General features: G+C 37.9%; 1 protein-coding gene across 2 annotated transcripts in view; it reads right to left on the bottom strand.

Moving 5' to 3' along the window:
* NLN (neurolysin) overlaps nucleotides 1-27,559 on the bottom strand; it is a 133,296-nt gene that overhangs the window by 66,231 nt on the left and 39,506 nt on the right. For both annotated transcript variants that reach the window (XM_004465564.5, XM_004465565.4), the window contains exons 3-6: nucleotides 16,351-16,499; nucleotides 7,176-7,283; nucleotides 4,936-5,038; nucleotides 4,210-4,370 (exon numbers count right to left, since the gene is read on the bottom strand). In XM_004465564.5, the coding sequence (XP_004465621.1) occupies nucleotides 4,210-4,370; nucleotides 4,936-5,038; nucleotides 7,176-7,283; nucleotides 16,351-16,499 (521 nt within the window). The remainder of the gene's footprint in view (nucleotides 1-4,209; nucleotides 4,371-4,935; nucleotides 5,039-7,175; nucleotides 7,284-16,350; nucleotides 16,500-27,559) is intronic.

Raw genomic sequence — 27,559 nt, 5'->3', positions numbered from 1 at the left:
AGCTACTAGAAGAAAATGGATGGAAACATCTTTAAGACCTTGTAGTAGGTGTGGTTTCTTGGACTTTACATCCAAAGCACATGCAGGAAAAGAAAAAATAGATAAATGGGACCTCTTCAAAATTAAACACTTTTGTACCTCACAGGGCTTTGTCAAAAGGGGACAAAGCAGCTGACTCAATGGGAGAAAATATTTGGCAATCACGTGTCTGATAAGGATTTCACATCCTGGATATATAAAGACATGTTACAAGTCAACAATAAAAAGACCAACTACCCAATTAAAAAGAGGGCAAAAGACTTCAGTGGATATTTGTCCAAAGAAGTACAAGTGGCAAAAAAAACACATGAAGAAATGCTCAACATCACTAATGATTAGGGAAATGCAAATCAAAATTACAATGTGATATCATTTCATACCTATCAGAATGGCCACTATTAAAAAGACAGAGAAATACAACTGTTAAAGAGGATGTGGAAGGATAGGAACACTGATTCACTGCTAGTGGGAATACAGAATGGTACAGCCACTGTGGAGGACTGTTTGGCAGTTCCTAAAGAAGTTGAATATAGACTTGCCACATGACCCTGCAATACCACTACTGGGTATATACCCAGAAGAACTGAGAGCAGTGATGCAAACAGACAGCTGCATACCAATGTTCACAGCAGTATTATTCACGATGACCAAAAATTGGAAACAATCCAGGTGTACATCAACCAATGAATGGATATACAAACTGTGTTGTATTCACACAACAGAATATTATACAGCTGTAAGAAGAATTGAAGTCATAAAGCATATGACAACATGGATGAATCTGGAGGACATTATGTTGAGCGAAGCAAGCCAGACACAAAAGGACAAATACTGTATGACTGCGTTACTATGAACCAAATATATTGTGTAAAAGAATGCATGATTTTAAAAAAATTGACATGTATCCAATACACTGAGAAATGTATGGTTTTATTCAACTGTGTTTTCTTTTTCTTGTTTATATTTTAAATTAAATGTACAAAATAAAGTAAAACAAATTACTTATTTTTACATTATATAAATGGGATCATATAATAAAAAATACACAAATCTTCCTAAAGCACTGATTAGAATTATTTTTATTATGAGATTATTTAATTAATTGGTTCAGAAAGACACAATTTGATGTTTTTGATATATATATTAGTCAGTATTGAATTACAAATTTTTCAGTCTAAGAGACGTTTGATGCTGCCAAAAAACTTTTGAATGTGTGATAGCAATTATGTAAAAATGTGTTTATATGTGAAGGGATATGTAAAAATAAAAGCAATTTTGTTTTTTTTTTTCTGGGATGCATGGTGTATGCTGGATGTTTGAGGAATCTTCTCTAAATTAATACTGTAAATATTTTCTTTAATGATATTGTTTCACTGTCTTCTTAACAATGAAAGGATCAGTAATTCTACCAGATAAAGAAAATAAATGTTAAACCCAAAGAAAAACTGATCTCAACGATTAAATCAATAAGTTATTTATTGACAATTTTCTAAAGAGGAGCACATAGTGAGGTCATACCACCGGGATTCAATATTGGCCTCATCATTTACCTGTTGTCTGCCCTAGGGCGAGGCACTTAACCTCTGAGCCTCAGTTTCCTCATTTGTAAGAAACAGATAATAAAAGCGGCTACATCAAAGAGTGATTTGAAGATTTAAATGAGAATATATGTAAAGCGCTTAAAAAATGCATGGCACAAGGGCAAGTGCTATATAACTATTTAATTATGATTATTTTAAAACTAGAATGGAAACATGGATAACAGAAACACACACAATATAATTCTCCAAGTTCTAACATTAACTAGTTTGAATTTTTCTTCCACCTTTCTCAGTTTCCCTACACTTTCCCTCTAGAGTGACAATTTTCTATTGATATCTATTCCCCCATTCTTTATTTTAGAAAAAGAACTCTGCATTTTTGCTTGGGCAATGATCATCCAGCATTTCTTGGCCTTCACTGAACTAGTCATGACTACGTGGTACACACTGGGATAATGACATGAGAACAAAGTGTTGAGTGAAATTTCTGGGTCATCTCTCTATAGATATTTGCCTTGCTAGTTATGAAATGAAGATGGAAACAATGACACTCAGAGCCACATACTTATAATATGGAGAGCATTATAAAATGGAGAGCTTTTCTCCATTTTTGGACAGCTGCAAGAGAAATAAACTTTTAAAAATTTAAGTCAGAGTATTTTTAAAAAATTTATTAAAGTATACCATTTAGACATGAACATACATAAACAGTAAGTGTATAGTAAAAGCTATGAACTTACAAAGCAAACATGTATAATATCATACAGAAGCACCATACACCAACCCACCACCAACACCTTGCATTGTTGCCATCACTGTATTTTTGGTTGTCTTTGGTACAGTTGCTTAGCCTGTACCTTAACACAAACAGAAAATGGTACCAGGAATAGAGGATGCTGCTATAACACAAATGAAAAATGTGCAGGGATGGATTAATGACTGGGTAGTAGGAGTTGAGGATACAGATGTTATAGGCTGAGAATCTGGTGTTCCTCATTATACATGGAATAACATTGGTTAAAACCACTGCTTGCCATAAGCTGGATGGGAGATCTTACGGCTATAGAGGAATTGGTTGGGAAAACTAATAATGTTGGTGTATATTAGTTGGTATTTGTTGTTTTTGGAAAGATTACATCAATTGGCCAGTTTACAAAGATGGAAAGTAAAAAAGTTCTGATAAGGCCCAGCTCTGCCTGTCGCTCATAATCTGGGACTTCCATACTCTTAACATAAGGAAAAGACCATTACTCAGAACTAGTCAATTGCAGAGATTAGATTAAGAATGATACCTTTCCCCTCAAGCCTATTGTTTCAGATTCCATTAAATTGAGTGAGGGTGGGATGGTCAAGATACAGACCCCAGTAAATAAGTAAGGATTTGGCAGGTTTAAGAACCATGATTGAAAGCAATTATTGAGTGTAGGTATTTTCACATGAAACTGAAAGGAAACAAATGGCTAGGAAGACCACTAAGTTTTTGAGGGAACTTTATTACCAAAGAAGTCATAAATTTGACATAAAAAGTCTATTATTTGATCTCTAAATCAACTCTCCAGCCTCAAACTGGTTATTAGTAGGAATCTACACTAGTGGCCACCAAGGATATGGTCACAGAGGACAATGGACAAGAAAGAACTCCTTGCAGGTAATACAAGAGGCCACTGAGGACAACTGCCAAAGGAATTTCTGCCAGAAAGAAAACTCAAATAAGTCCAATGAGCTAATCAAGGAATTTCACCAGAGCAGAGAATAGTCCTACTTTCTGCCAAAGAGTTTTTGAAAACTGCTCTGGTGCCTGCTATGGTTTGCATTCCTTCCTTTTCCAAATGGAGTTTTCAGTGTGGTTATCCTATCTACCACTGGGTGTGTGTGTTGGGGTTATAGGGCCAGATAATTGTCTTTCTTTTCACAGGATACTAGTTTATGAGAAGCATAAACTGGGGAGGACTGTGTGTTACCCAAAGATCCTGGCCTCTGGGCCAAGATAGTAACTGCTGGAGACTTATAAAGAGTGAATGGAAAAGGGGGGCTCATGGTTACTAGGATAGCCAGAGAAGCAGACTGTGGTGGAGTCGGCTAATTGACTGTGAATACATTTTTAATTCTTCCTTTCTTCTATTTTAGTAATAGAAGCCCCTCAGCTGAGCAAATGGCTGCCAACTAAAGACAAGATCGCCCAGCCTCCCTTGTAGCTACATATGGCTGGATGATTGAATTTGGGTCGATGGGATGTGAATAGAGTTGATCCATGACTTTTCCTTAAAGATGCTTGCTCTGTACTCTTTTTTCCCCCCATCTCAAGTTAGGAAATGGTGAAAACTGGAATGACCTTGGAAGTTACTTATGGAGGAAGGGAGAGAGGATCCTTGGCCCTGAACTGTTGCTTTGGAAAAGGAATAAAACTCAGAGTTTATTTAACCTATTCTATTTGTTAGAGCGGATTAGCTTGTGACCAAACTAAGCAAGGTGTGTAAGGGAAAGACTAGGAGTCTTGTCAGAGGCACATATAAAGTGTAATATACACAAATAGGAGTATCAGTTTCCAAGCTGACTTCAACATTGGTAACCAAAGCAAATCTTTCTCTCAAAAAGTATTCACAAAAACTGAAGACAAAATCAAAAGTACCTCTTTGCATCTTGTATTAAAAGCCATTTCCATCTTCCTTCTGGTTTCAGGGACACAGCATTTCTTCATGACAGGAAAATAGTGTGGATATTTTAAGGTAATTTTATACTTGTCATCATCTGTCTTTTCTAAACTGTCAATGAAATCATCAGGAAGAGCACCTGCAAAAAATCACTTTCTCATACATCAGTTTGGTTTATTTAGCATTGGCACAATGCCTTTAAATATCTAGGGATTTTATGAAGCAAATGAAATTCAAATCAAATAATGACAATTCTTATATCTTTCTGATGTTATCAGAATGGGGGTGGTAGTTTAGAGAAGTCAGGCAGGCAGCTCAGGAGAAGGTCATTCACATTATGAATAGGACGCTGTGCACTTGTGCAGATGGTATTTTGATGGAGAACAGGCAAAATTAAGCTAAGTTACAACACAGGAGACAACATGAGCCAGAAAAAATTTTAAGGTATTGAAGGTAACCAGTTTAAGTCACCAAGAAAGATTATGAAATCTCCTCTGGACTGTCTCTAGAAACAGTATACACTCTTAGAAGCCTAAAATCTAGGACTGGTTTGGTTGTCTTTTCCATAGAAAAGGTGGTAGGGGATAATTTTTTAAAGGGTACTTTGAACTTTGATTTAGGTTTTATATCTGGAAAGTGAGGCAAACTGAGGTGATATTATTTGCCTAAACGACATAATTTAATCTAGAAAAATAAAATTTTACCAAGTTCAGCCCTGGAAAATACAAGGAAGGTATCATCCTCGTTGAGGTTTTTGTTAAAGTCAATACATAGCTCACTCATTCTTTTTTTCATTACTTTGATTTCCTGAAATGAAGATAAAAACACAGAACATTTAACAATAAAATGAAACTTTCATTTTTTATCACTGTCAGTCTAATAAGTTCCACTTTTCTATGAAGATACCATTTAGAATTACTTTCTTAGAGATGTGCTTGATAAAATACCTGCCGTCTTCTATGTCATAAGCATGTGTATTTGTAAGTAACATATATAGAAAGGCAATGCTGGCTATGTGTTAACATTTGAGAAAACAATAAATTTAGGAGTACAATAAAAGCAGTGTCTGATGCATAGTAGACACAATAAAAAATTGTTGAGTGAATGAATGAATCTAGTAGTCCTTTATAAATTATCACACTTCCAATCTTTCCAATCCTAATTTTTAATTTAGTAATCAATATCTGGTGCTGAAGTAATCCAAGAGGTAAAAACTAAGTAATTAATTCTATGGTAGCTTTAGAAAATGGTTAGGTCTCAGGTTTTACAGAGCTTTGTAAACAAAGGTGATTTATAGGCCCTTTTATTCACACAAGAAGTATTAGGTAGAAGTTAAAAGGAAGCAAGAAGAAGGAAACCATAAAGAAAAAGCATGAAATATTTTTTATTAACCAGTCCTACTGCTCTTCAAAAAAAAAGGATAATGAAGTTTAGTTAAACCATTGGTTCTGAAAGTGTGGCCTTGACCAAACTCATCAGCACCCCTGGGAACTTGTTAGAGAAGCAAATTCTTGAGCCCCAACACTAAACGTATTCAATCACAGACTCTAAGGGGTGGGCTGAGTAATGAGAATTTCAGCAAATCCTCGGTGCACACTAAAGTTTGAGAGCCCCTGATTTAAAACATCAGGTCTCCCCTACACTCCTTACTACCTCTTCCCTACTGTATCCCAGCCATGTTGGCTGGATGGAACTGATCTCATCTGAAGCTTCAGGGAAATGCCCTCTACACCAATGACGTAATCCCAGTCCCTCTCATAGTGAGTCGTTCAGATAACCCAGTACTGGCATTCCCCGGACTAAACGGCATTCAGGATTAGGTCTAGAAAACACTCGGGGCCATTAAGACATGAGGGGAGACTGGATGCATCTCTGTGTCCTTCTGGATGGGGACGGGGATTAGATCTGCAGCTGTTTAAATAATGAAAGGAAATGAGCCACTGGATAATGCTGACACTGAGGGAGACAGAGGAGAGAAGCAGAAAAATCAAGTCTCTGGTGACACCACTGAGTATATGGATCAAACCAACCACCAAGCACATCTACCTCTCAGCCTTCAAATAATACAAATTAATCTGTTCTGTTGTTTAAAGAAATTTAAACCGGGTCTTGTTAGCTGCAATTAAACACATCTTAACTAACACAGTGTTTGCACCCCAAACACTACTGAGGACTGAGCAGAAAGGTAGAGGGTCAGGTAAGTGAGATCAGTTACATCCTTCCTCTAACCAGAATGAAAGGGGTGTACAGAGTACCAAGGGCACTGAGGTGGGAAAAAGGTTCCCTTATCCTAGCGGTGCCTTTAGGTACATCTACCATGCTGACATCACTTGGTTAGGATTTCTTTCAAACTTATTTCCAGTTCTGCTGGCCAGAAGAATGACCTGGAAATAAATCATGGATTATATTTCCTGCCCAAGAAGAATGAGGTTAATATTGCAGCTGTTTTCCTTCTAAAACCGAAAGACCTGACTGGCGATATACAAAAGAAGCAGTGTGAGAAGCACTACTCATTAACATCTCTCCTCCTTTAAGGGGCACATAATACAGGTGTCCCAATCCATAGCGCTGGTTTTAAAATACCAAGATTTTATAAGGATTTATTTGTAGAGCCTTATCTTGTATGACCAGGGGAATGAGAAAGTAAATCAACTATTAAGACCTGGAACTAGCTCTTAAACAACGTCAAACAGAGCAGGGAAAACAGGCCCTACACATGTGAAACAAAACATAGAGTATTAAAGAACAATCGAGCGTGAGTTTTTAGTCACTGTGAGATTAACGGGAGTTGCAGAATTTAAAATTACTGCACACCAACCAAACACATTGCAAATGGATTTTAGTATGGCTTATTTTATTACAACCTATTTCTTTATTTCCTGTTCAATTTTGCTTTATGTATTATTTTTTTCTTTCCTGAAAAGAAAAGGAAAGGTAAACTCACTTTCTGAACTTGTTCTGGAAGATGGAGCCCATTCCTTTTCCCCATTTTAATTGACTTTTCCAGGTATCGCCTGGCTTCAGGCTTTATCTTTCCCAGATCACAGGTTTCCTGAAATTAAAGAGCATGACAACCATTTCTGTTGCAACAGTGCATTGGTAAAGTATAAACTATAAGGCCAAAGCTAATTTAATCATCATCTGTTGGGCTATGAAACACATAGGTCATTATGAGGCAGGCCCTTTCGAAGACTTAATTTCACTGTTGTCTGTTATGCTTCAGTGTGCTTTTGTTCATTAACAATAGTAAAAAGAAAAAAAAAAACTAGCCAGAATTTCCTTTCCTTGCAACAGAATCAAGAATACCTGTGCCACTTGGAAGTGTGATAATAGAAGCATTTGCATAATCTCATTCTGAGCATTCTCTACAACTGAACAGTATTTTTTACACATTCCTTATTGCAAATCAGCTGAATTTTATTTTCTATCACATGCTAACCCGGCTCCGCTTGAGAAGCAGGAATAGAAATGATGGGCAAATTCTACAGAAAAGGAGTAGGACTCCTTTGCCAACATGCTAAACAAGGACATCTGGATAAAATCCCAGCAAAAGGCTTCCAATGCTTCAAAAATGCCTTCTTGTCAGTTGGCAAGAGAGATCATGGGACTAGGGCAAGTAGCATATGAACAAATAAATATCTGGGGAAAATGAGTCAGCACTGAACAAAAAAGGAGAAAGCTGGAGAGTAAATTTGAATCTGAATACAGCAACACAAACTAACAGTCATTCAAAAGCACAGGGGACCCTGGAAGAGAAAGGGAAACTCCCTTCCATAGCAAGGTAACAAAAATACCACACCTTTCTCCAAAACAGGTGGCAGAATATATACGGCACATCTGGACGGCCAGTCAATTAGTGGTTCCCTGGAAGGAAATGGTATCTGCACAGATTCAGCAGGTGTAATGGGCTGTTTGGTTAAGAGCCAAAGAAAGACTACTGCCTCTGGAGTCTTAGAGACCTCGTATCAGCTGGACTTTCTCTCCATGACAGACCTCGGTTAACTTCCCACAAGCTTTATATTTATCAACTAATTAGATTTTAGAAGGTCAGGGATTGCATTTAGCATTAAAGCCTGCATTTTAGATTGTTGGTGCTAGGCTCTTACTGCAATTATTCTGTAATTTTCTATATTTTGTTGCAATAGGTACACAGAGACTGGGGGTACTATTTAATACAACAAACTATTTCACTAGGCCCACCAATTAATAATTCCGTGTCATAATACTAAAGCACTTGTGTATGCCTTACTCACAGTTTCCTCTGAGTTTATCCTCAGTGGGGGCAGAAAACAGACTCCTTTTTCCATAATAACCTCCTTTTGGATCCCTGGAGAGTTTGTGAGCATGCTGGCATGACTGGAGTTGGAACCTTCCCTCTCTAGTTTTGACACTGGGATCCCAGCAGCAGGTGCGTGCAATGGAAAAACCCAGAATAGCTGGGGAGATAACTGGGTTATAGGCTGGTTCCCTCAGGAATGGCCAGCAGTTCAAATCTCAGTGTTCATACAGATGGGATTAACTTGGGTTAGGATCTAGGCTGGCTTTAAGAGTGCCAAGAAGTCTGTCCTGAGGAGGGGGGCATGGCAACAGGAGTCTCTAGATGATACAGTACTGGGAGCTGCAAGGCTGGGGTGAATCCAGGCACTAGCTGTGAGTCATGAAGAGGGAGAAGAAAAAATCCCTGTGGAGAAAGGGCTGGCAAGAGCTGGCAAGTTGTGAAGGATCCAGAGTGGAGGACCATTCAGGGAACCGAGCCCAGGGAGAAGCCCAGGGATATAGCTTGACAGCAGTGTGTGTACTTGGGTTTCACCTCAAGCCAAATTTGGCCCTGAGTTTAGGAGAGAGGCTCATCACAAAGCCTCCCCAGCTGATGTAAGCTGAATTCTTACTCCGCAGCCATGCTTGGTCAGCAGGGGTTCTCAAACTAGGTAGGCCTGAGCTTGCCACACATAACTGCTAGTTGCTGGGGCTGCTACTTCAGACAGCCTGGACGTACACTCAGGAGAGCAAACGCAAAACCCACGGTCTAGATTAGGTTAAAATACTTACTCCCAAAACATGTGATACAGGTGTAAACAGGTAGGAGGATATTTTGAAAAAAATTCAGGCCTGAATGAAAATATTAGATCTGAATAAAATGTGACTGTGCTAAAATTAATTGTGCGGAATTATTTAACTCACAAAAATTATACTTTTAAAAAACCTGACTCAGTTATAACCAGTCACCCATTGCCAATCAGACTGAAGTTTCAGGAAATCTACAGAGGTCTCTAATATTTAAAAAGTGCTTCTAAAGCACATTCCTGTTGCAGAGCTGAGCATAACATCATTCTCCCTTATAATCTCCAGGCAAGGCCAGATTACTGCCCAACGATTTTCTAAGAGGAAATCAGCCAACACTTCTAGACTATTCTGCTGTGGCTGCACCTTCCTTCTTGAACAAAAAATGTCCCCTCTTTAATCTGAACCAGGGCTCAGGCCTCTTTGAGTCAAGCTTCTCCTCTTTAGAGGGGGCCTGAAGTTCTCTGAAGCAATTTTTAAATGTATTTATTATGGACAGCATGGACCCATTCTGTATTTTTTAGTTTTGTTTTTATTCTTTTATCTTGAATACTTATTTTAATTTTGGGGGTGACAATATTTAGTTTCCCTCTAAATTCCTCCTGTAATAAAAAGCTTTTATATAAATGTATACAAACATACACATACACACAGATACTTAACACATTATGTTTACTTTACCAGTAAGAAAACTGAGGTTAAATGACCTATAATCACATAGCAGTTTAATGTAAAAATGAAGACAGAAATAAGTTTTTCACATTCTTAGCTTAGTACCTGTCCTGATGTACTGTATCATCCTTAGTGTCATGATAAAAAATGAAATTTTTTCTTAAATTTCCCCAAATCCCCCCCACCTTCTGTCCCATGACTTTGTCCTTTTTTCCACAAGACTGTCACATTTTTAGTTTCTAAAATATGTAAATAAAAATTATTTCAGTAGGATTTTCTGTATTGTGCACACTGTAAATACAAAGTAGAAATCACAATGTTGTTAAAAAGACCTCTGAACATCATTGAGAAAAAATGACTCATAAAACTTTGAAAATGCTAAGGCAACGCAAGACAAGAGAGTATGATAATAAGGATCCTATTTCAAAAGCTGAAATAGAGGTATAACTCGTATAATTAAATGTGTTACTTTTGCAGTTCCTTTCATGCCATTACATGTATCGTTAGGTTTTTAACCTAACATTGAGAAGAAGGCATTCTTAGGCAGCTGCTAGCATTCGGGCCCACCTGCTGACTAAAAGCGCCATCAAAGATCTACTACTTTGGTGTCAACCACAAGGCAAAGTGAGGACACTGGGACTTGGGCCTATGCTAAATGAAGACACATCTTAAATGGGTCTAGTTCAGGACCAGTCAATGTATATTTATCTACTGAGCACCTTTTTACGCCAGGCACCAGTAAAACAATGATGAATATCCTTCAAGAGTTCTCAGTTCTAGGAAGGAAAAAAAAAAAAAGATATAAAACAGATAACTTCCATATAATGTGGTGAGCAAAAAAAGAGACAGAGAAACACAAAAGTGGGGTACTTGGCCAATGGGGAAAAACTGAGCCAAGGTAGTTCATGCTTTGTAGTATCCGGGCCCCAAGATTTTCAAAGCCTGACGAAGTTAAAAGTTTCAGTAGTATTGATTATGGCCAGTGAATGGATTTATACATTTCAAAATTAAGAAGGCATCATAAGTAAAGTGAATCAAATTGTAACTCTATTCTGGTCATTGTCTGCCCCCATCCCCTGGCCATAGTTACGGCATTGTTCTTTAATTTGTATTTTAATTTGGCATTGGGCCTCCATGGTCAGTAGAGTAGGAGAAATCATGCTCGAAAGTATCTATCCTTTATTTCCATGACCTATTCATTTGCACTGTAATATTAAGACTTTCCCTAATTGGCTAAGACAAATTGTCAAGGCAAAAAGCACATAGCTCTGAAAAAAAAAAAGTAAACAGTATCACAACAGATGACTGCATTACTCAAATTTAGCTTGCATTAAATCAGCCTTTACTTCACTAAGAATTTCTCACGTAACTTTAGGTCACTGGAATAAAATATTACATGTCTGGATTGTTTTCAGAGGAAGACACTGTTCATTTTTCTTGCCAATTTAGCTGAAAAGTATCTATGAAAACTTCATTGATCTTGGCTGGCTTTTTAGTCAATGACAGACTGCTTTGTCAGGACTGGCAAATACCAAGACCTGCGGCCATAATTGCTGGCTTTAGACATTTGGCAATTTTTCAGTTAAAAGGATGAAGAAATCCTTGTTTCCATTTCTTTTTTTTTTTTCCATTGGTAGAATTAAGGATACATTTTATATATTAATTTCTATGTAATATTTGATGACTACAAATGAATCTAACCACAGGTAGGTATGATGTACAGACAAATTAAAACCACCCTTCAATTTGTGACGTAGAACATTAACAACTGTTTCTTTGATCTATTATTCAGGTAATCTATGTAAAAGGAAACCACTCTCTTGAATTTTGTGTTAAGCTTTTTATTTTTCTAGTTTTACTACTTGGAGTAGTTTGCTAGGGCTTCTGTAATGAATTACCACAAACTTGGTGGCTTAAAACACCAGAAATGTATCTTCTCACAGAAATCAAGGCATCGGCAGGGCTATGCTCTCACAGACAGCTCTAAGGAAATCCTTCCTTGCCTCTTCCTAGCTCCTGATGGTAGCCTTCAATCCCCAGCTTGCAGCGGCGTAACTCCAGGCTCTGCCTTCATTTTCACACGGCCTTCCCTGTGGGGGTCTCTCCTCTTCTGTTCTTCCAGTGATTTTGGAATAAGGGCCAGCCCTACTCCATTGTTAATGCCTCGTAATTAATTACATCTTCAATGACCCTATTTCCAAATAGGATTGTTGTCTGAGGGACTGGGAGTTAGGATTTCAACATATCTTTTGGGGAGACAACTCTAAACACTACCTATGTGTATACTGCTTAGTTTTGCTTCTTTTTGAACTTTATAAATGGGTATCATGCTGTATGCAAGGTTCTACAACTTCTTTCTTTCTCTTTCATTGTTACTAAGTTTCATCTAGGCTGTTGCATGTCACTATAGTTTATTTCACTATTATAAAATATTCCATTGTGTAACTATAATACAAATTATTGATTCATTTTATTGTTGTTGGAAATCTTGGTTGTGTCAGGTTTTTGCTATTGTATTAGTAAATAATGGTGCTCTGAACATGTGCTCCAATTTGTTGGTGCACAAATGTAAAATACAAAAGTATCTCTACATAAATACCAAGATGGAGCATAGAGAGTATTTATTAGGTTGCAGAGACTATGAAATCCAACTTTATAATACCAAAATTTTCACCAAATTATTTTTATTTCAAATCAATTACACTCTTATTAGACGTACACAAACACTCCCACTGATCTAAATCCACACAGATACCTGGCATTGTCAGACTTCTTAATATTTGCCCATCTTAAGTATAAATGGTGTCTTACTGTGGCCTTCATTTCTATTTCCTTGATTACTAGTGAGGTTGAGCTTCTTTTCTTATGTTTAACTGCCATTTGTATTTCTTCTGATATATCACTTCATGTCTTTGCTGATTTTTCTGTTGGGATGTTTGCCTTTTTCACTGATTGCAGAGGTCTTTATATATCATAGATACTAATGCTTTATAGTTTCATGTTTTGCAAATTTTTTCTCAGTATTTGATCTTTTTATGTTCTTAATGGTGTTTTCTGATGAATAGAAGTTCTTTATTTTAATGTAATCAAGTCTATCAGGCTTATAAGTTTACAATTAACACTTTTTAAGAAACAGTTCCCTGTCCAGATGTAATAAAGATATATTCCTGTATAAACTTCCAAAAGTTTTAAAGTTTGGCCTTTTAAGGCTTTAATCCATTAGATATTGCTTTACAGTTTAGTTGTGAGGAAGGTATCCAATTTAATTTTTTTCCATGTGGATAATCCATATCCCAGCACTAATTACTGAAGACCTATTTTCTGGATCTTCCACGAACTGGTTTCTCACTGTAGTTCAGTCAACATTTACTAAAAGCTTATTTTGTACGAGACACTGTACCAGGGATACAAAATAGACTAAAACATGATATATCTCCCTTCCTTGAGGGGTTTAATGCAAAGTCTACATGATGTCTGGCATGCTCTTACCAACCAGCTCTGTGCCTTTTGGAAAGTCACCATTTCTGAGTCTCAACTTCTTCACTTATAAAATGGGCTACCTCACAATCTTGGTATAAAGGTCAAAGTAGACAGCCATATTGCTATAGAAAAGTAAAATCGTATTTCTAGCCCCAGTGGGAGGAAGATAGGAAGACTACAGCACATTGGTTAGTTTCATACTATAATTTCATCCATCCATTTAGTCAAACAAATTACTTATTGTGGAGGTTTTGAAACATATTAATAACTCCAAAATGTCTGTTACTCTCCAGACTGGCATGATGTCTGGGTCGTTCTTCCTTGAATCTCGGGTGACTTGTCAACAATATAGAATGGCAGAAGTGATGCTATGTGACTTCTGAGTAGGGCATAAAATGCAATGTAGCATTGGCCTGGCTCACTGGAACACTCGTAATGGAGCCCTAAGCCTCTGGGAAAGAAGTTCTACCTCCCTGATGCAACCATATCCTGAGGAAACCCAGGTTACCTCATGTGAAGAGACCATCTGGAGATGTCCTGAGACTACATGAAGAAAGAGGGATGCCTGGTTAGTCCCTACCTGCTTCAGCTCTAGCCACCATTGCCTGACACCACATGTGAGACCCAAGTCAGCCCAGCTGATTCCTTACTGAGTTCCTGATCCACAGAAACTGTGAGAGATGATAAAATGATTTTTGTTATTTTAAGCCACTAAGTTTGGGGTTAATATGACATGTAATGATAGATACTGGAATCCTTATTCAATACAGATTTTGTACAAGGAATGGCAAAAAGTAAATAATTTCACCTTTTTATTAATCCTAAGTAAAAAATAGCATGAACGCTAAACAACATTTTATATCCAAATTCGATAATACTATATTTAATTATTGTCTACACTGGTAGAATCGTGAGATCTTGAAAACATTTAGAGCAACTTCATTTTAGTCAAGCACGCCTGAAATTTCTGGCTTTGTATTAATTTAAGATCTTATTTATCCAACTTAATGGAGGCTTTATGTGTTACATCATGGTTACCCTATTTCACTTACAGAACTACAAAGAAGAATAAGTAGAATACTTGGATATATCTAACTTTGTCCTTTAGGTAAGAATAAGGTAAGATTTACCATTTATTAAATCATATTAAACTGATAATTCTAGATTTTAAAATACACTGCCACAGGAAACATAGCATTTTTAAGAAAGATGTTTAAAGAAAACTAAATTCACCTAACAAGTTTCAATGCAAAAACAAATACAATACTTATTTTTAAATTATCCTGATGAAGCTTTAACAGACATTACAGAAGCTCCTATAATTGTTCAAATAATAAGCTACATGTACGAAAGGAATCACTCCACTGGAGTGGGAGAAAATTACGGAACAAAATCTGAAACTTAAATTGTTAGAATAAAACCTTGAAGTACACCAGCCCAAACAAATACACAAATCAGATGAACGCACATTAGACCTAGGGAGCGGAATGTAGTTCAAGTGGTTGAGCACCTGCTTCCCATGTACAAGGTCCTGGGTTTGATTCCTGGTTCCTCCTAAAAACAAAACAAACAAACAAATGGAAAAACCAAGTCTCGTTGGGGAGCTGATGTAGCTCAGTGGATGAGCGCCTGCTTTCCCTGTACGAGGTCCTGGGTTCAATCCGTGGTACCTTCTAAAAAGACAAAAAACAAAAAACACAACAAAAATAAAAAACAAAAAACAAACATTAGACCTGATCAGTAACATTAAGATTGCAATACCTTTTGGAGGTGAAACATCCAAATGAGAACTTAGAAATCAGGATGGAAACAGAACTAATAAAGGAAATTAGAAAATTTAGGAAAAGATTCTAGAAGACATATATTGTACAGTGCTAGAAAGGAAAAAAGATTATTTGGGGATCAAATAAAAATAGAAGACTATAATGGCCATGATTCAAATCACATGGAATAAAAACTATGGTCAAAAGGAGAAAAGAGAACAACTTAGCTAGGAAAGAATAATTATAAAGTTATTTTCAATTTATATTATTTTATAGTGCCTAAGATGAACTATCATGAACCACATAGATAATTACAAATTATAGGGTGAAAAATGCTTATATGATATGAGAAAATAAATAGCATGACAGCTTACATATATGTGTAAAGTCTTGATTATTCTGTAATGAGTTACAAATAAAAAAGCATTTTTATTGAAAATGTTTTCCTTTGTCATATTTGCTAAAAAGGAAGAAAAAATTGAGATTTTGTGAAAGAGGAACATGCAAAAATTAAACGTCCAGAACTGTAAAATACTGGTTGTTTTTTCAAACAAATTGCTGAGGTGTCATGAAAATAAAAGTCTAAAGCAAAGACCTGATGAAAATGCTAGGAAGCAAATGAACCTCGGGGATGAAGAGATCAAAAACACGCAAGACAGACCACCTAGAACATTTGCTATTTATAATTTCCACGAGTCCTGAAAAATGTAAGGATGACAGACAAGAATCACTCTGGTATGCAGCTTTACCACTACGCCATCAACAACAAGGCCAAAAGCACAAGATACTTACAGATAACTAAAATTTTATTTGCTTTTAGTTGATTTGATTTAATATAAACCTTGCAAAATTCTGAAAATTCAGAGGTTTTAAAATTGAACCATCAGGTATGATGGTTAAAAAGCCCTAGATTTATTGATGCACACTCTTCTTCAATTCTTAAGTAAATGTAATACCAACTCAACATAAACCTAAGTGATATAATGTAACATTCTATAATATTATGCTATGCTCATTATTATAACCATTGGAAACAAAACCTAGGAAAATTTAAAAATCAAGGATAATGTCTATTTCAGGCAAAGGTTATTACTTCATTGCTGTAGTTTTATTTTTTATAAAGGGACTTATAACAGTATTTACCTGTAAATGAACAATTCTCTGAAATATATCTTCTCTCATGCTCATCTCAATATCAAAACGAGAAAGTCTTTTGTCTGCTTCTGTACTTGCTGCCCTTACTTCTTTGTCAGAGGAAACGTGCTGGGGAAAATCTAGCATGGTTCTTTCCACTGTTGACAGAGAAAAAAAATACTAACAATAAAGAGCTTGCCAAATCAGTGTTAAGCCAAAAATATCCCCCTAGATAAATGTTTATCCCCATACAATTCAATTTTATTGACAGATATTAATAAAGCATGGGCAGGGTGGGGAAGAGGAGAGAAATAAATTAAAAATAAATAAATCTTTAAAAAATAAAATAAAATAAAGCATAAATCCATTCAAAGTGTACGATCAGCGGTATTCAGTGTAAACACATATTTGTGCATTTATCACTTCAATCATTCTTAGAGCACTTTCATTATTCCAATAATAATTATAATAATAAACAATAAAAAAATCCTCAGCATTCCATTCTCCACCCTCCTATTTTCGTGACCTATATTCTAATTATTAACTCCATGGATTTACACAATATATTTAGTTCATAATAGCACAATCATACAGTATTTGTCCTTTTGTGTCTGGCTTGCTTCACTCAACATAATGTCCTCTAGTTTCATCCATGTTGTCATATTCTTCATGACTTTATTTTTTCTTACCGCTGTATAATATTCCATCACGTGAATATACCACAGTTTGTTTATCCACTCATCAGCTGATGCACACCTGGATTGTTCTGAACTTGTAGCAATTGTGAATAACGCAATCTGTTCATGTCTCTGCTTTCAGTTCTTCTGGGTATATACCTAGTAACGGTATTGCTGGGTCACATGGCAAGGCTATAGTCAACTTCCTGAGGAACTGCCAAACAGTCCTCCACAGTGGCTGTACCATTCTACATTCCAAACAGTGAATAAGCAAGCTTTCCTATCTTTACACATCCTCTCCAATGTTTACAGTTTTCTGATTTTTTTTTTTTAAAGATTTATTTTTATTTATTTAATTCCCCTCCCCTACCCCAGTTGTCTGTTTTCTGTGTCTTTTTGCTGCGTCTTGTTTCTTTGTCCGCTTCTGTTGTCGTCAGGAGCACGGGAAGTGTGGGCGGCGCCATTCCTCGGCAGGCTGCTCCCTCCTTCGCGCTGGGCGGCTCTCCTTATGGGTGCACTCCTTGCGCATGGGGCTCCCCTACTGTGTAGCAGGGCACTCCTTGCGCGCATCAGCACTGCACATGGGCCAGCTCCACATGGGTCAAGGAGGCCCGGGGCTTGAACCGTGGACCTCCCATGTGGTAGACGGACGCCCTAACCACTGGGCCAAAGTCCGTTTCCCGTTGACTCTGACTTTTTAATAGCAGTTAGTCTAATAGGTGTGAAATGATATCTCACTGTAGTTTTGATTTGCATTCCCATAATCGCTAGTGATGTTAAACCTTTATTTCATGTGTTTTTGACCATTTGTATTTCTTCTTTGGATAACTGGCTTTTCAAGTCTTTTGCCCATTTTTAAATTCAGGTAGTTTGTCTTATAGTTGAGTTGTATGATCTCTTTGCATATCATGGATATTAAACCTTTATCAGATACGTGATTGCCAAATATTTTCTCCCATTGAGTCAGCTGCCTTTTTAACATTTTGACAAAGTCCTTTGAGGTGCAAAAGTATTTAATTTTGAGAAGGTCCCATTGATCTATTTTTTCTTTTGTTGCTCATTCTTTGAGTGTAAAGTTTAAGAAACTACTACCTATCACAAGATTTTGAATGTTTTCCTACATTTTCTTCTAGGAGTTTTATGGTTGTTGCTATTATATTTAGATCCTAGATCCACTGTGAGTTAATTTTTGTATAAGGTATGAGATAGGGGTCCCATTTCTTTCTTTTGGACATGGATATCCAACTCTCCCAGAATCAGAAAAAATTGTTCTGGTCCAGCTGGGAGGGCTTGATAGCCTTGTCAAAAATCACTTGACTGTAGATGTGAGGGTCTTTCTGAATTCTTGATTCAGTTTCAGTGGTCAGTGTGTCTGTCTTTATGCCAGTACCATGCTGTTTTTAATCACTGTATCTGAGTAATATGCTTTAAAGTCCTGAAACAAGGGTTCTCCAGCTTTGCTCTTCTTTTTAAAGATCTTTTTGGCTATTTTGGGCCCCTACTCTTCCAAATAAATTTGATAGTGTTTTTTTCCTTTCTGCAAAAAAGCGATTGGGATTTTTATTGGGATTGCATTGAATCATCTATAAATTGGTTTGAGTAGACTTCCAATCCATGAATACGGAATGTCTTTCCATTTACTTAAGTCTTCTGCAGTTTCTTTCAGCAATGTTTTCGTTTCCTGAATATAGGTCCTTTATGTTCTTGGCTAAGTTTATTCCTAAATATTTGACTGTTTTAGCTTAGCTGTTATTATAAATGGATTTTTTCCCTGATTTCCTCCTCAGATTGCATATCAGTAGTGTATAGAAATGCTATTGATTTTTGAGTATTATTGTCTCCCACTACTTTGCTGAACACATCTATTAGTTCTAGTATCTTTGTTGTAGATTTCTCAGGAGCTTCTAGATATAGGATCATATCAACAGCAAATTGTGAAAATTTTACTTCTTCCTTTCCTATTTGGGTGTCTTTTATATCTTTATCTAGCCTAACTGCTCTAGCTAGAACTTCTAGCACAATACTGAATAACAATGGTGACAGTGGGTGTCCTTGTTCTGTTCCTAATCTTAGGGAGAAAGCTTTTAGTCTTTCACCATTGAGTACACTGCTAGATGTAGGTTTTTCATATATGCACTTTACCATATTAAGAAAGTTTCATTCTATTCCTATCTTTTGGTATGTTTTTGTCAAATATCTTTTCTGTATCATTCAAGAGGATTGTGTGATTTTTCTTCTTCAATTTATCAATGTGGATTATTACACTAATTGATATTCTTGTGTTGAACAATACCCTTGCATTCCTGGGATAAAACCCACTTGACCATGGTGTATAATTATTTTAAAGTGCTTTTAGCTTCTATTTGCAAGTATTTTTATTGAGGATTTTTGCATCTATATTCCTTAGAGATACTGGTCTGTAATTGTCTTTTTTGTAGAATTTTTATCTGGTTTTTGAATTAGGGTAATGTTGACTTCATTGTATGAGTTTGATAGCATTCTTTCCTGTTCAATTTTTTGGAAGAGCTTGTGTAAGACTGGTATTAGGGGGAAGTGGATGTCGTTCATGTGACTGAGCTCCTGCCAACCTCATGGGAGGTCTGTGATTAGGTTCCCAAAACCTCCAAAGAAAACGGCAAGCTGGTGTGACAGGCAGGCATGGTAAGCTGACACAATGAATGATATAACAAGAGGCACAAGAAGAAAAACATAATGAGAGATACAACAAAGCACGGAACGGAGGTGGTTTAAGTGATTAGGTGCCTTCCTCGCACATCAGATGTCCTGGGTTCAGTTTCTGGTGTCTCCTAAAGACACAGCATACAGCAAGTGCAAACAGTGAGAGGGTGGGGAGAAATAAATAAATAAATAATTTTTTAAAAAAAGGATTGGTATTAGGTTGTCTTTGAATGATTACGAATGGTTAGTAAAATGCACGTGTGAAGCCATCTGGATCTGAGCTTTTCATCTTTGGCATGTTTTTGATGACTGTTTCAATCTCTTCCCTTGTGATTGGTTTGTTTAGGTCTTCTATTTCTTCTAGGGTCAGTGTAGGTGGTTCATGTATTTCTAGAAATTTGTCCATCTCCTCTACATTGTCTAATTTTTGGTATACAGTTATTCTTCACAGTATCCTCTTATGATCTACCTTATTTCTGCGGGGTCAGTGGTAATGTCTCCCCCTCTTATTTCTGACTCTACTTAATTGTGTCTTCTCTCTTTTTTCCTTTTTCAGACTAGCTAAGGGTTTGTCAATTTTGTTCATCTTCTCAAAGAACCAACATTTGGTTTTGTTGATTCTCTCTACTGGTTTTTTTTTTTTAAGTTTTATTTTATTTATTTCTAACACCCCCACCCCCAATTCCCCCATTGTCTGCTCTCTGTGTCCATTCGCTGTGTGCTCTTCTGTGTCTGCTTGTATTCTCATTAGCGGCTCTGAGAACCTCTCTTGTGCCACCTCAACTCCCTGTTCTGCTATGTCTTCTTATTTTCTCTCCTCTGTGTCTCTTGTTGCATCATCTTGCTGTGCCAGCTCTCTGCGTCGGCCAGCACTCCTGCGCAGGGCGGCTTTCCCATGCTGGGCAGCATTCCCATACAGGGCAGTACTCCTGTGGGGTGGCATTCCTGCGTGGGCCGGCACTCCATGTGGGCCAGCTTGCCCTCACCAGTAGGCCCTGGGCATAGAACTGGACCTCCTATATGGTAGGTGGGAGCCCAACAGGTTGAGTCACATCTGTTTCCCATCTCTACTGTTTTCTTGTTTTCAATTTCATTTATTTCTGCTCTGATCTTTACTATTTCTTTCCTTCAGCTTGGTTTGGGACTAGTTTCCTGTTCTTTTTCTAGTTTCTCCAGGTGTGTAGTTAGATTTTCAATTTTATCTCTTCTCTTTTAAATGTAAACATTGAGGGCTATAAATTTCCCTCTCAGCACTGCTTTTGCAGTTTCCCATAAGTTTTGATATGTTGCATTCTCATTTTCCTTCATCTCAAGCTATCTGCTGAATCTCTTGCAATTTCTTCATTGACCCACTGATAATTTAAGAACTTATTGTTTAATCTCCATGTAATTATGAATTTTTCCTTTTCCTGTACATTATTGATTTCCAGCTTCATTCCATTATGATCAGAGAAAGTGTTTTGTATAATTTCCGTCTTTTAAAATTTATTGAGACTTGTCTTGTGACCTAACATCTGGTCTATCTTGGAGAAGGATCCATGAACACTGAAAAGAATGTATATGCTGCTGCTTTGGAGTGTAATACTCTATAGATGTCTGTTAGGTCTAGCTTATTTACATTATTATTCATGTTCTTTGTTTCTTATTTATCCTCTGCCCAGATGTTCTATCCAATACTGAGAGTGGCGTATTGAAGTCTCCAACTATTATTGTAGATATATCTATTTCTCCCTTCAGTTTTTGCCTGTGTGTACCTCATGTATCTTGGGGCACTCAGATTAGGTGTATATTTAATACAGTCATTTCTTCTTGGTAAATTGCCCCTTTTGTTAATGTATAATGACCTACCAGTTTTGCATTTGAAATCTATTTTGTCTGATTTTAGTATCACTACTCTAGCTCTTTTTTGTTTACTATTTGCTTGGAATATCTTTTTCTTACCTTTAACTTAAAAAAAAAAGATTTATTTATTTATTTCTCTCCCCTTCCCCGCCCCCCACCCCGGTTGTCTGTTCTCTGTGTCTATTTGCTGTGTCTTCTTCTTTGTCTGCTTCTGTTATTGTCAGCAGCACGGGAATCTGTGTTTCTTTTTGTTGTGTCATCTTGTTGTGTCAGCTCTCCGTGTGTGCGGCGCCATTCTTGGGCAGGCTGCACTTTCTTTCGTGCTGGGCGGCTCTCCTTACAGGGCTTACTCCTTGCGTGTGGGGCTCCCCTACGTGGGGACACCCCTGCGTGGCAGGGCACTCTTTCCCCGCATCAGCACTGCACATGGGCCAGCTCCACACGGGTCAAGAAGGCCCGGGGTTTGAACCGCGGTCCTCCCATGTGGTAGATGGATGCCCTAACCACTGGGTCAAGTCTGCTTCCCTCTTTATTTCTTTAGTCATATTTTCTTTAAATTCTTTGAAATGATTTAGAAGAGTTGTGTGATTATCACTGATTGTCTTAAACCAATATCTCTTCAGGATATGTGGTTTGTTCCTTTGGCTGGGCCATCTCTTGTTTCCCAGTAAGGCTTGTAATTTTTTTTTTTTTGCTGATGTCTAGGTATCTGGAATATGCTGGTGAATTTACTCTGATGATCAATTACTCTCTCTTGCCCTTCTTTTTTCTGGCTCTTCTTTGATATTTGGTTCAACTTATTATGAATCTTTAAAATTGTCCAGTTTAAGTTATCAAAATTGGGCCAGGGACTCACTAATGGGATGCCAGGATACAGAAAGAAACAAAAATAGTTTTTGTCTATGCAACTTCTAGACCAGCCAGGATATGGTGCTCGTTGGCATACCTTTCCATGGAGGTGTTTCAGACTTGGCTTTCTTGTGATCGTGTTGAATCTCCAGGGTAGAAATTCAAAGTGGCTCTGCTGACTTAATTCACTTAAGAAAAGCCCCCTGACTCTCTCTCCCTTTTCCCTTGAAACACCTGACAGGGAGGAAGATGTCTGTTCCCCTCTCAGTCAGCTGCAGTGAGCAGGGGTTTTATCTCAGCTTAATATCTTGAGGGTGGAGGGGAGAGCCCTTCCTGGCTACCATAGGGCCTTGGTAATTCATGTTTGTTGTTTCAGGTTCTTCATCTTTCTGTCCCTGACCCTCCTAGGAGTTGTGTAGCATTGTCCTGGTCTGGTGACCCCCAAACCAGGTCCCTTGGACAGCTTCTGGCTCTTTCTCCATTGTTTTTGTGAAAGCATTGAGATCTGCCTGTTAGTCTGATGCCATCTTCCCACAATCTTCTATCCTCATATAAATTTTTCATTATAAACTTTCTGTAAAGGTTCCTACAGCTATCAAGAAATAACATATAATGCAAGACTTGGCTGTTCCAGTTGGTAACATTCTGAACATTAAGTGTGTATGCTGAATACTTATCAATGTACAATTAAGGTATAATTTATTATCTGGGAATATAAAAAGATAAAGACATAGTTCTTTTACTCAGGGACCCTCTAATGTAAGTAGGGAATTATACATGAAAAGATAAAGAACAACTAAAAAGCACATTAAGTTGTCAAATGAAGAGGGCAATACTTTAAAGACAGCAACAACCAAGTGTACAGGTACTAGGTAATGCTTTATGGAGAAGATTAATTAGGTTGGGCCTTAGAAAATGGGCAAGGCAAGAGGACAGGTTCAGGGAAACGGACTTGGCCCAGTGGTTAGGGCGTCCTTCTACCACATGGGGGGGCTGCGGTTCAAACCCCGGGCCTCCTTGACCCGTGTGGAGCTGGCCCATGCACAACGCTGATGTGTGCAAGGAGTGCCCTGCCACGCAGGGGTGTCCCCCGCGTAGGGGAGCCCCACATGCAAGGAGTGCGCCCGTAAGGAGAGCCGCCCAGCGCGAAAGAAAGTGCAGCCTGCCCAGGAATGGCGCCGCCCACACTTCCTGTTCCGCTGATGACAACAGAAGCGGACAAAGAAATAAGACGCAGCAAATAGACACAGAGAACAGACAACCGGGGGAGGGGGGTGAATTAAATAAAAATAAATAAATCTTTAAAAAAAAAAAAGAGGACAGGTTCAGTAAGGGGTGGAGAGATAGAGACTGCAAACACAGAGGCTTGCAGAGACAAAAAATGTTTAAGAACAAGCAGACCAATTTAGAGGAATGGAGTTTGTTTTGAATAGGAGTTTTTAACTCCATTTTTTTTTTCATAACTACAGACTCCTTAGAGAATCAAATCAAAGTTATGGATCACATCCCTCCCCCAAATGTGCACATTCATGTAAACATAAAAATTCAAAAGAGTTTCAGAGAATTCCATGATTCCCAGAAATCTCAGAAGAGACCTCCAGTAAGCAGCTTCTTAGGTATTTCATACATTTGTATTTTGATGTTAACTGGGCAAAAAATTTCTTATGCCAGTAAAATAATCCATGCTATAAAACAAAGATTAGTATCGGAAGCAGACTTGGCCCAGTGGATAGGGCATCTGTCTACCACATGGCAGGTCTGCAGTTCAAACCCCAGGTCTCCTAGACCCGTGTGGAGCTGGTCCTTGCGCAGTGCTGATGTGCACAAGGAGTGCCGTGCCACGCAGGGGTGTCCCCCGCATTAGGGGAGCCCCATGCCCAAGGAGTGCGCCCCGTAAGGAGAGCCGCCTGGCACGAAAGAAAGTGCAGCTTGCCCAAGAATGGCGCTGCATACACGGAGAGATGATGCAGCAAGATGACGTAACAAAAAGAGATGCAGATTCCCGTGCTGCTGACAACAACAGAAGCGGACAAAAAGAAGAACACAGCAAATGGACACAGAGAACAGACAATCAGCAGGGTGGGGACGAGGGGGTGGAGAAATAAATAAAAAATAAAAAATAGAAAGAAACTGAGGAACTGAATGCTTAATTAAAAAAACAACAAAGATGAGTATGATTTATATTTGATGATTTTGGTTATGCTGTTACAATGAATGCATTTTTATTTTATTATATTCAGTACTTTGAAAATAACGTAAACAGATAAAATTTATCCATATGACATATAGGGGACAGAAGAGCTCTCCTTTACATACCAAGAATCTGTGGAGTTAAACAAGCTACCTCACTCATGGCAGTCCTCTTAAAACACTGTTACAGATAAAGCCATAATTAAAAAACAACAAAAAACATTGACATTAAATATCTTAATAAATCTATGATGTGTACTTAAAAAAATCAAAATAGGTAAAGTAAGGTTCTCAAGGGAAAGAGAATATACGTAAGAGGCGTATTATAGGAATTGTTTCATGAAACTGTAGGGAATGGCAAGTCTGAATTCTGCAGAGCAGGCTGCAAGTTAAGAACTCCGATGAAGATTTGCATGGCTTCCTGGCTTCCTCACTTCCTTAGGAGAAGCTGGCAGGCTGAAGTAGAGGCAGAAAATCTTTCTGACTGCTGAAATCATCAGTTCTCCCTTTAAGGCTTTCAAATGATTAGATGAGACTACTCTGATTGCTGAAGGCAATTTCCTTTGTTGACTGTAAATGTGATCAGCCACAGAGGCAACCAACTGACTAATGATCTCAATCCGTGAATTACCCCCACAGTAACCATCAGGCCAGTGCTTGCTTGACCACAGAAAGGGACACCAAAACCTAGACAGGTTGACTCATGAACTTAACCATCACATTAGGTAATTATGTTTTAAGATTTGATTTAATATATAATTTAATGTCCCTTGAATAAGTAAAGAAGATTTAAAATTTAATACATGTAGCATTTTGTTTATAGTTAACATTTATTTTTTAAAATTTGCTCAAAAAGATAGTAAGAAAGAATCAAAATTGCTCAAGAACTTGAACAACATAAAATATATAAACCTAAAATTGGAAACATATTCTTAAACAAACAATAATGCTAAAAACCGTTTCCTTCCTTCCTTTGCCACAAAGACCTGGAAGCCAACTTGTGCTCTCCCTGCCAGGCTACTAACAATGCCCAGGACCTGAAACTAGACAAACGGGGCTTTAACAGCTATTGCAGGAGGCATAATGAACTCTGAAAACGTGCAAAGAGAAGAGAAAGTTAGTCTCGACGAAATCTATTCCCAAATTCTAAATACTGATTAGCCCACAAAGATGTATTTATGGGAGAGCAGGAACAAATATTACAAAAATAAAAGGATATTCAAAAGATTTATTATTGGGGTAGAGGGAACCCAGAATTTAAAATAATGATTTCTTTAAAGTCTGCTTTCTTTGTTTCACCCCACTGATTTTTATATTTGTCAAATGCATACATTACCAGGCTGGCCCACCATCTTGCCATAAGTGACTGAAGATGTGAGCACCTGATGGAAGGACAAATCATACATAGGGCGAGAGAGGCACATGAAGCTGCCTGCTGGAAAAGCTCAAGCTCTGCTGATTAGAAACCAACAACACCCTTTTGATTTCTTTTTTCCCCTGAATTTTTCTTGTGGTAACATACATACAATACAAAACTTCCCATTTTAACCACTTTCATGTGCATAATTCAGTGACATTAATTGCATTCTTAATATTGTACTATCATCACCCCCATCCATTACTCAAACCTTTCTATCACCCCAAACAGAAATTCTGTACCCGTTGAGCAATAACTTCCCATTTCAAAGCCCTTATCACCCTCATCTGGCCTGTGGTAACCTGTAATCTAATCTACTTTCTGTCTCTATGAATTTGCATATTCTAGGTACTTCATGTGAGTGGAATCACACAATATATGTCTAAAACTTTTCCAGTATCCCATACAGAGACTCTGTACCAATTAAGCATTAGCTCCCCATTCCCTACCCCAACCCTAGACTCCTAGTAGCCTATATTATAATTTTTGACTCTCTGAATTTGCTTATTCTAATTATTTCATATCAATGAGATAATACAATATTTGTCTTTTGTGTCTGGCTTCTTTCACTCAACATTATGTCTTCAAGGTTCATCCATATTGTTGCCTATATCAGAACTTCATTCCTTTTTATGGCTGAGTAATATTCCATCACATATGTAGACCACATTGTTATTCATTTATTTGTTGACAGATACTTGTGCTTTCACCTTTTGGCTGTCGTGAATAATGCTACTAACACTGGTATACAAATATCTGTTCAAGTTCCTGTTTTCAATTCTTCTGGGTATGTATCTAGGAAAAGGGATGGCTGGATCATATGGTAATTCTATGTTTAACTTTCTTTTTTTTATTTTTATTTTTTAAATTTATGTCTCTCCCCTTCCCCCCACCCTGTTGTCTGCTCTCTGTGTCCATTCACTGTGTATCCGCTTATATTCTAGTCAGTGGCACTGGGAAGTTGGGTCTCTTTTTTGTTACATCGTCTTGCTGCGTCAGCTGTGTGTGTGTGCAGCACCACTCCTGGGCAGGCTGCTCTTTTCTCGCGTGGGGCAGCTCTCCTCATGGGGTGTACTCCTTGCGTGTGGGGCTCCCCTATGCAGGGGACACCCCTGTGTGGCATGGCACTCCTTGCGTACATCAGCACTGCGCATGGGCCAGCTCCACACGGGTCAGGAGGCCCTAGGTTTGAACCCTGGACCTCCCATGTGTTAGGCGGATGCTCTATCAGTTGAGACAACTCTGCTTCCCTATGTTTAACTTTCTAAGAAACTGCCAAACTGTTTTCCCCATACCTTGGCCTTTGACTAACGAGATCAACCAAACCTTTTTTCCAGGAGTTTAAACTTAGGACTTGTAACAAGATTTAGTGGACAGTAATGAGAGTGAAGCAATTGGCAGAGGCAGAAACCGAAACAGAAATGCAGAGATATGAGAGGAAGCCAAGTCCCTATTATGGTGGGAACACAGGGTAGAGAATTCTTGGTGTTCAGGGATTGGTGGAGGCAATGAGATGACCTGGACAATCTTCCAAATTCCAAAATGCATCTACAAGTGTTTATGA

This window comes from Dasypus novemcinctus, chromosome 2 (genome assembly GCF_030445035.2).
Source record: "Dasypus novemcinctus isolate mDasNov1 chromosome 2, mDasNov1.1.hap2, whole genome shotgun sequence".
Taxonomy (NCBI): domain Eukaryota; kingdom Metazoa; phylum Chordata; class Mammalia; order Cingulata; family Dasypodidae; genus Dasypus; species Dasypus novemcinctus.
Note: the sequence above shows the minus strand (reverse complement) of the source record. Positions and strands in the feature narration are given on the sequence as shown.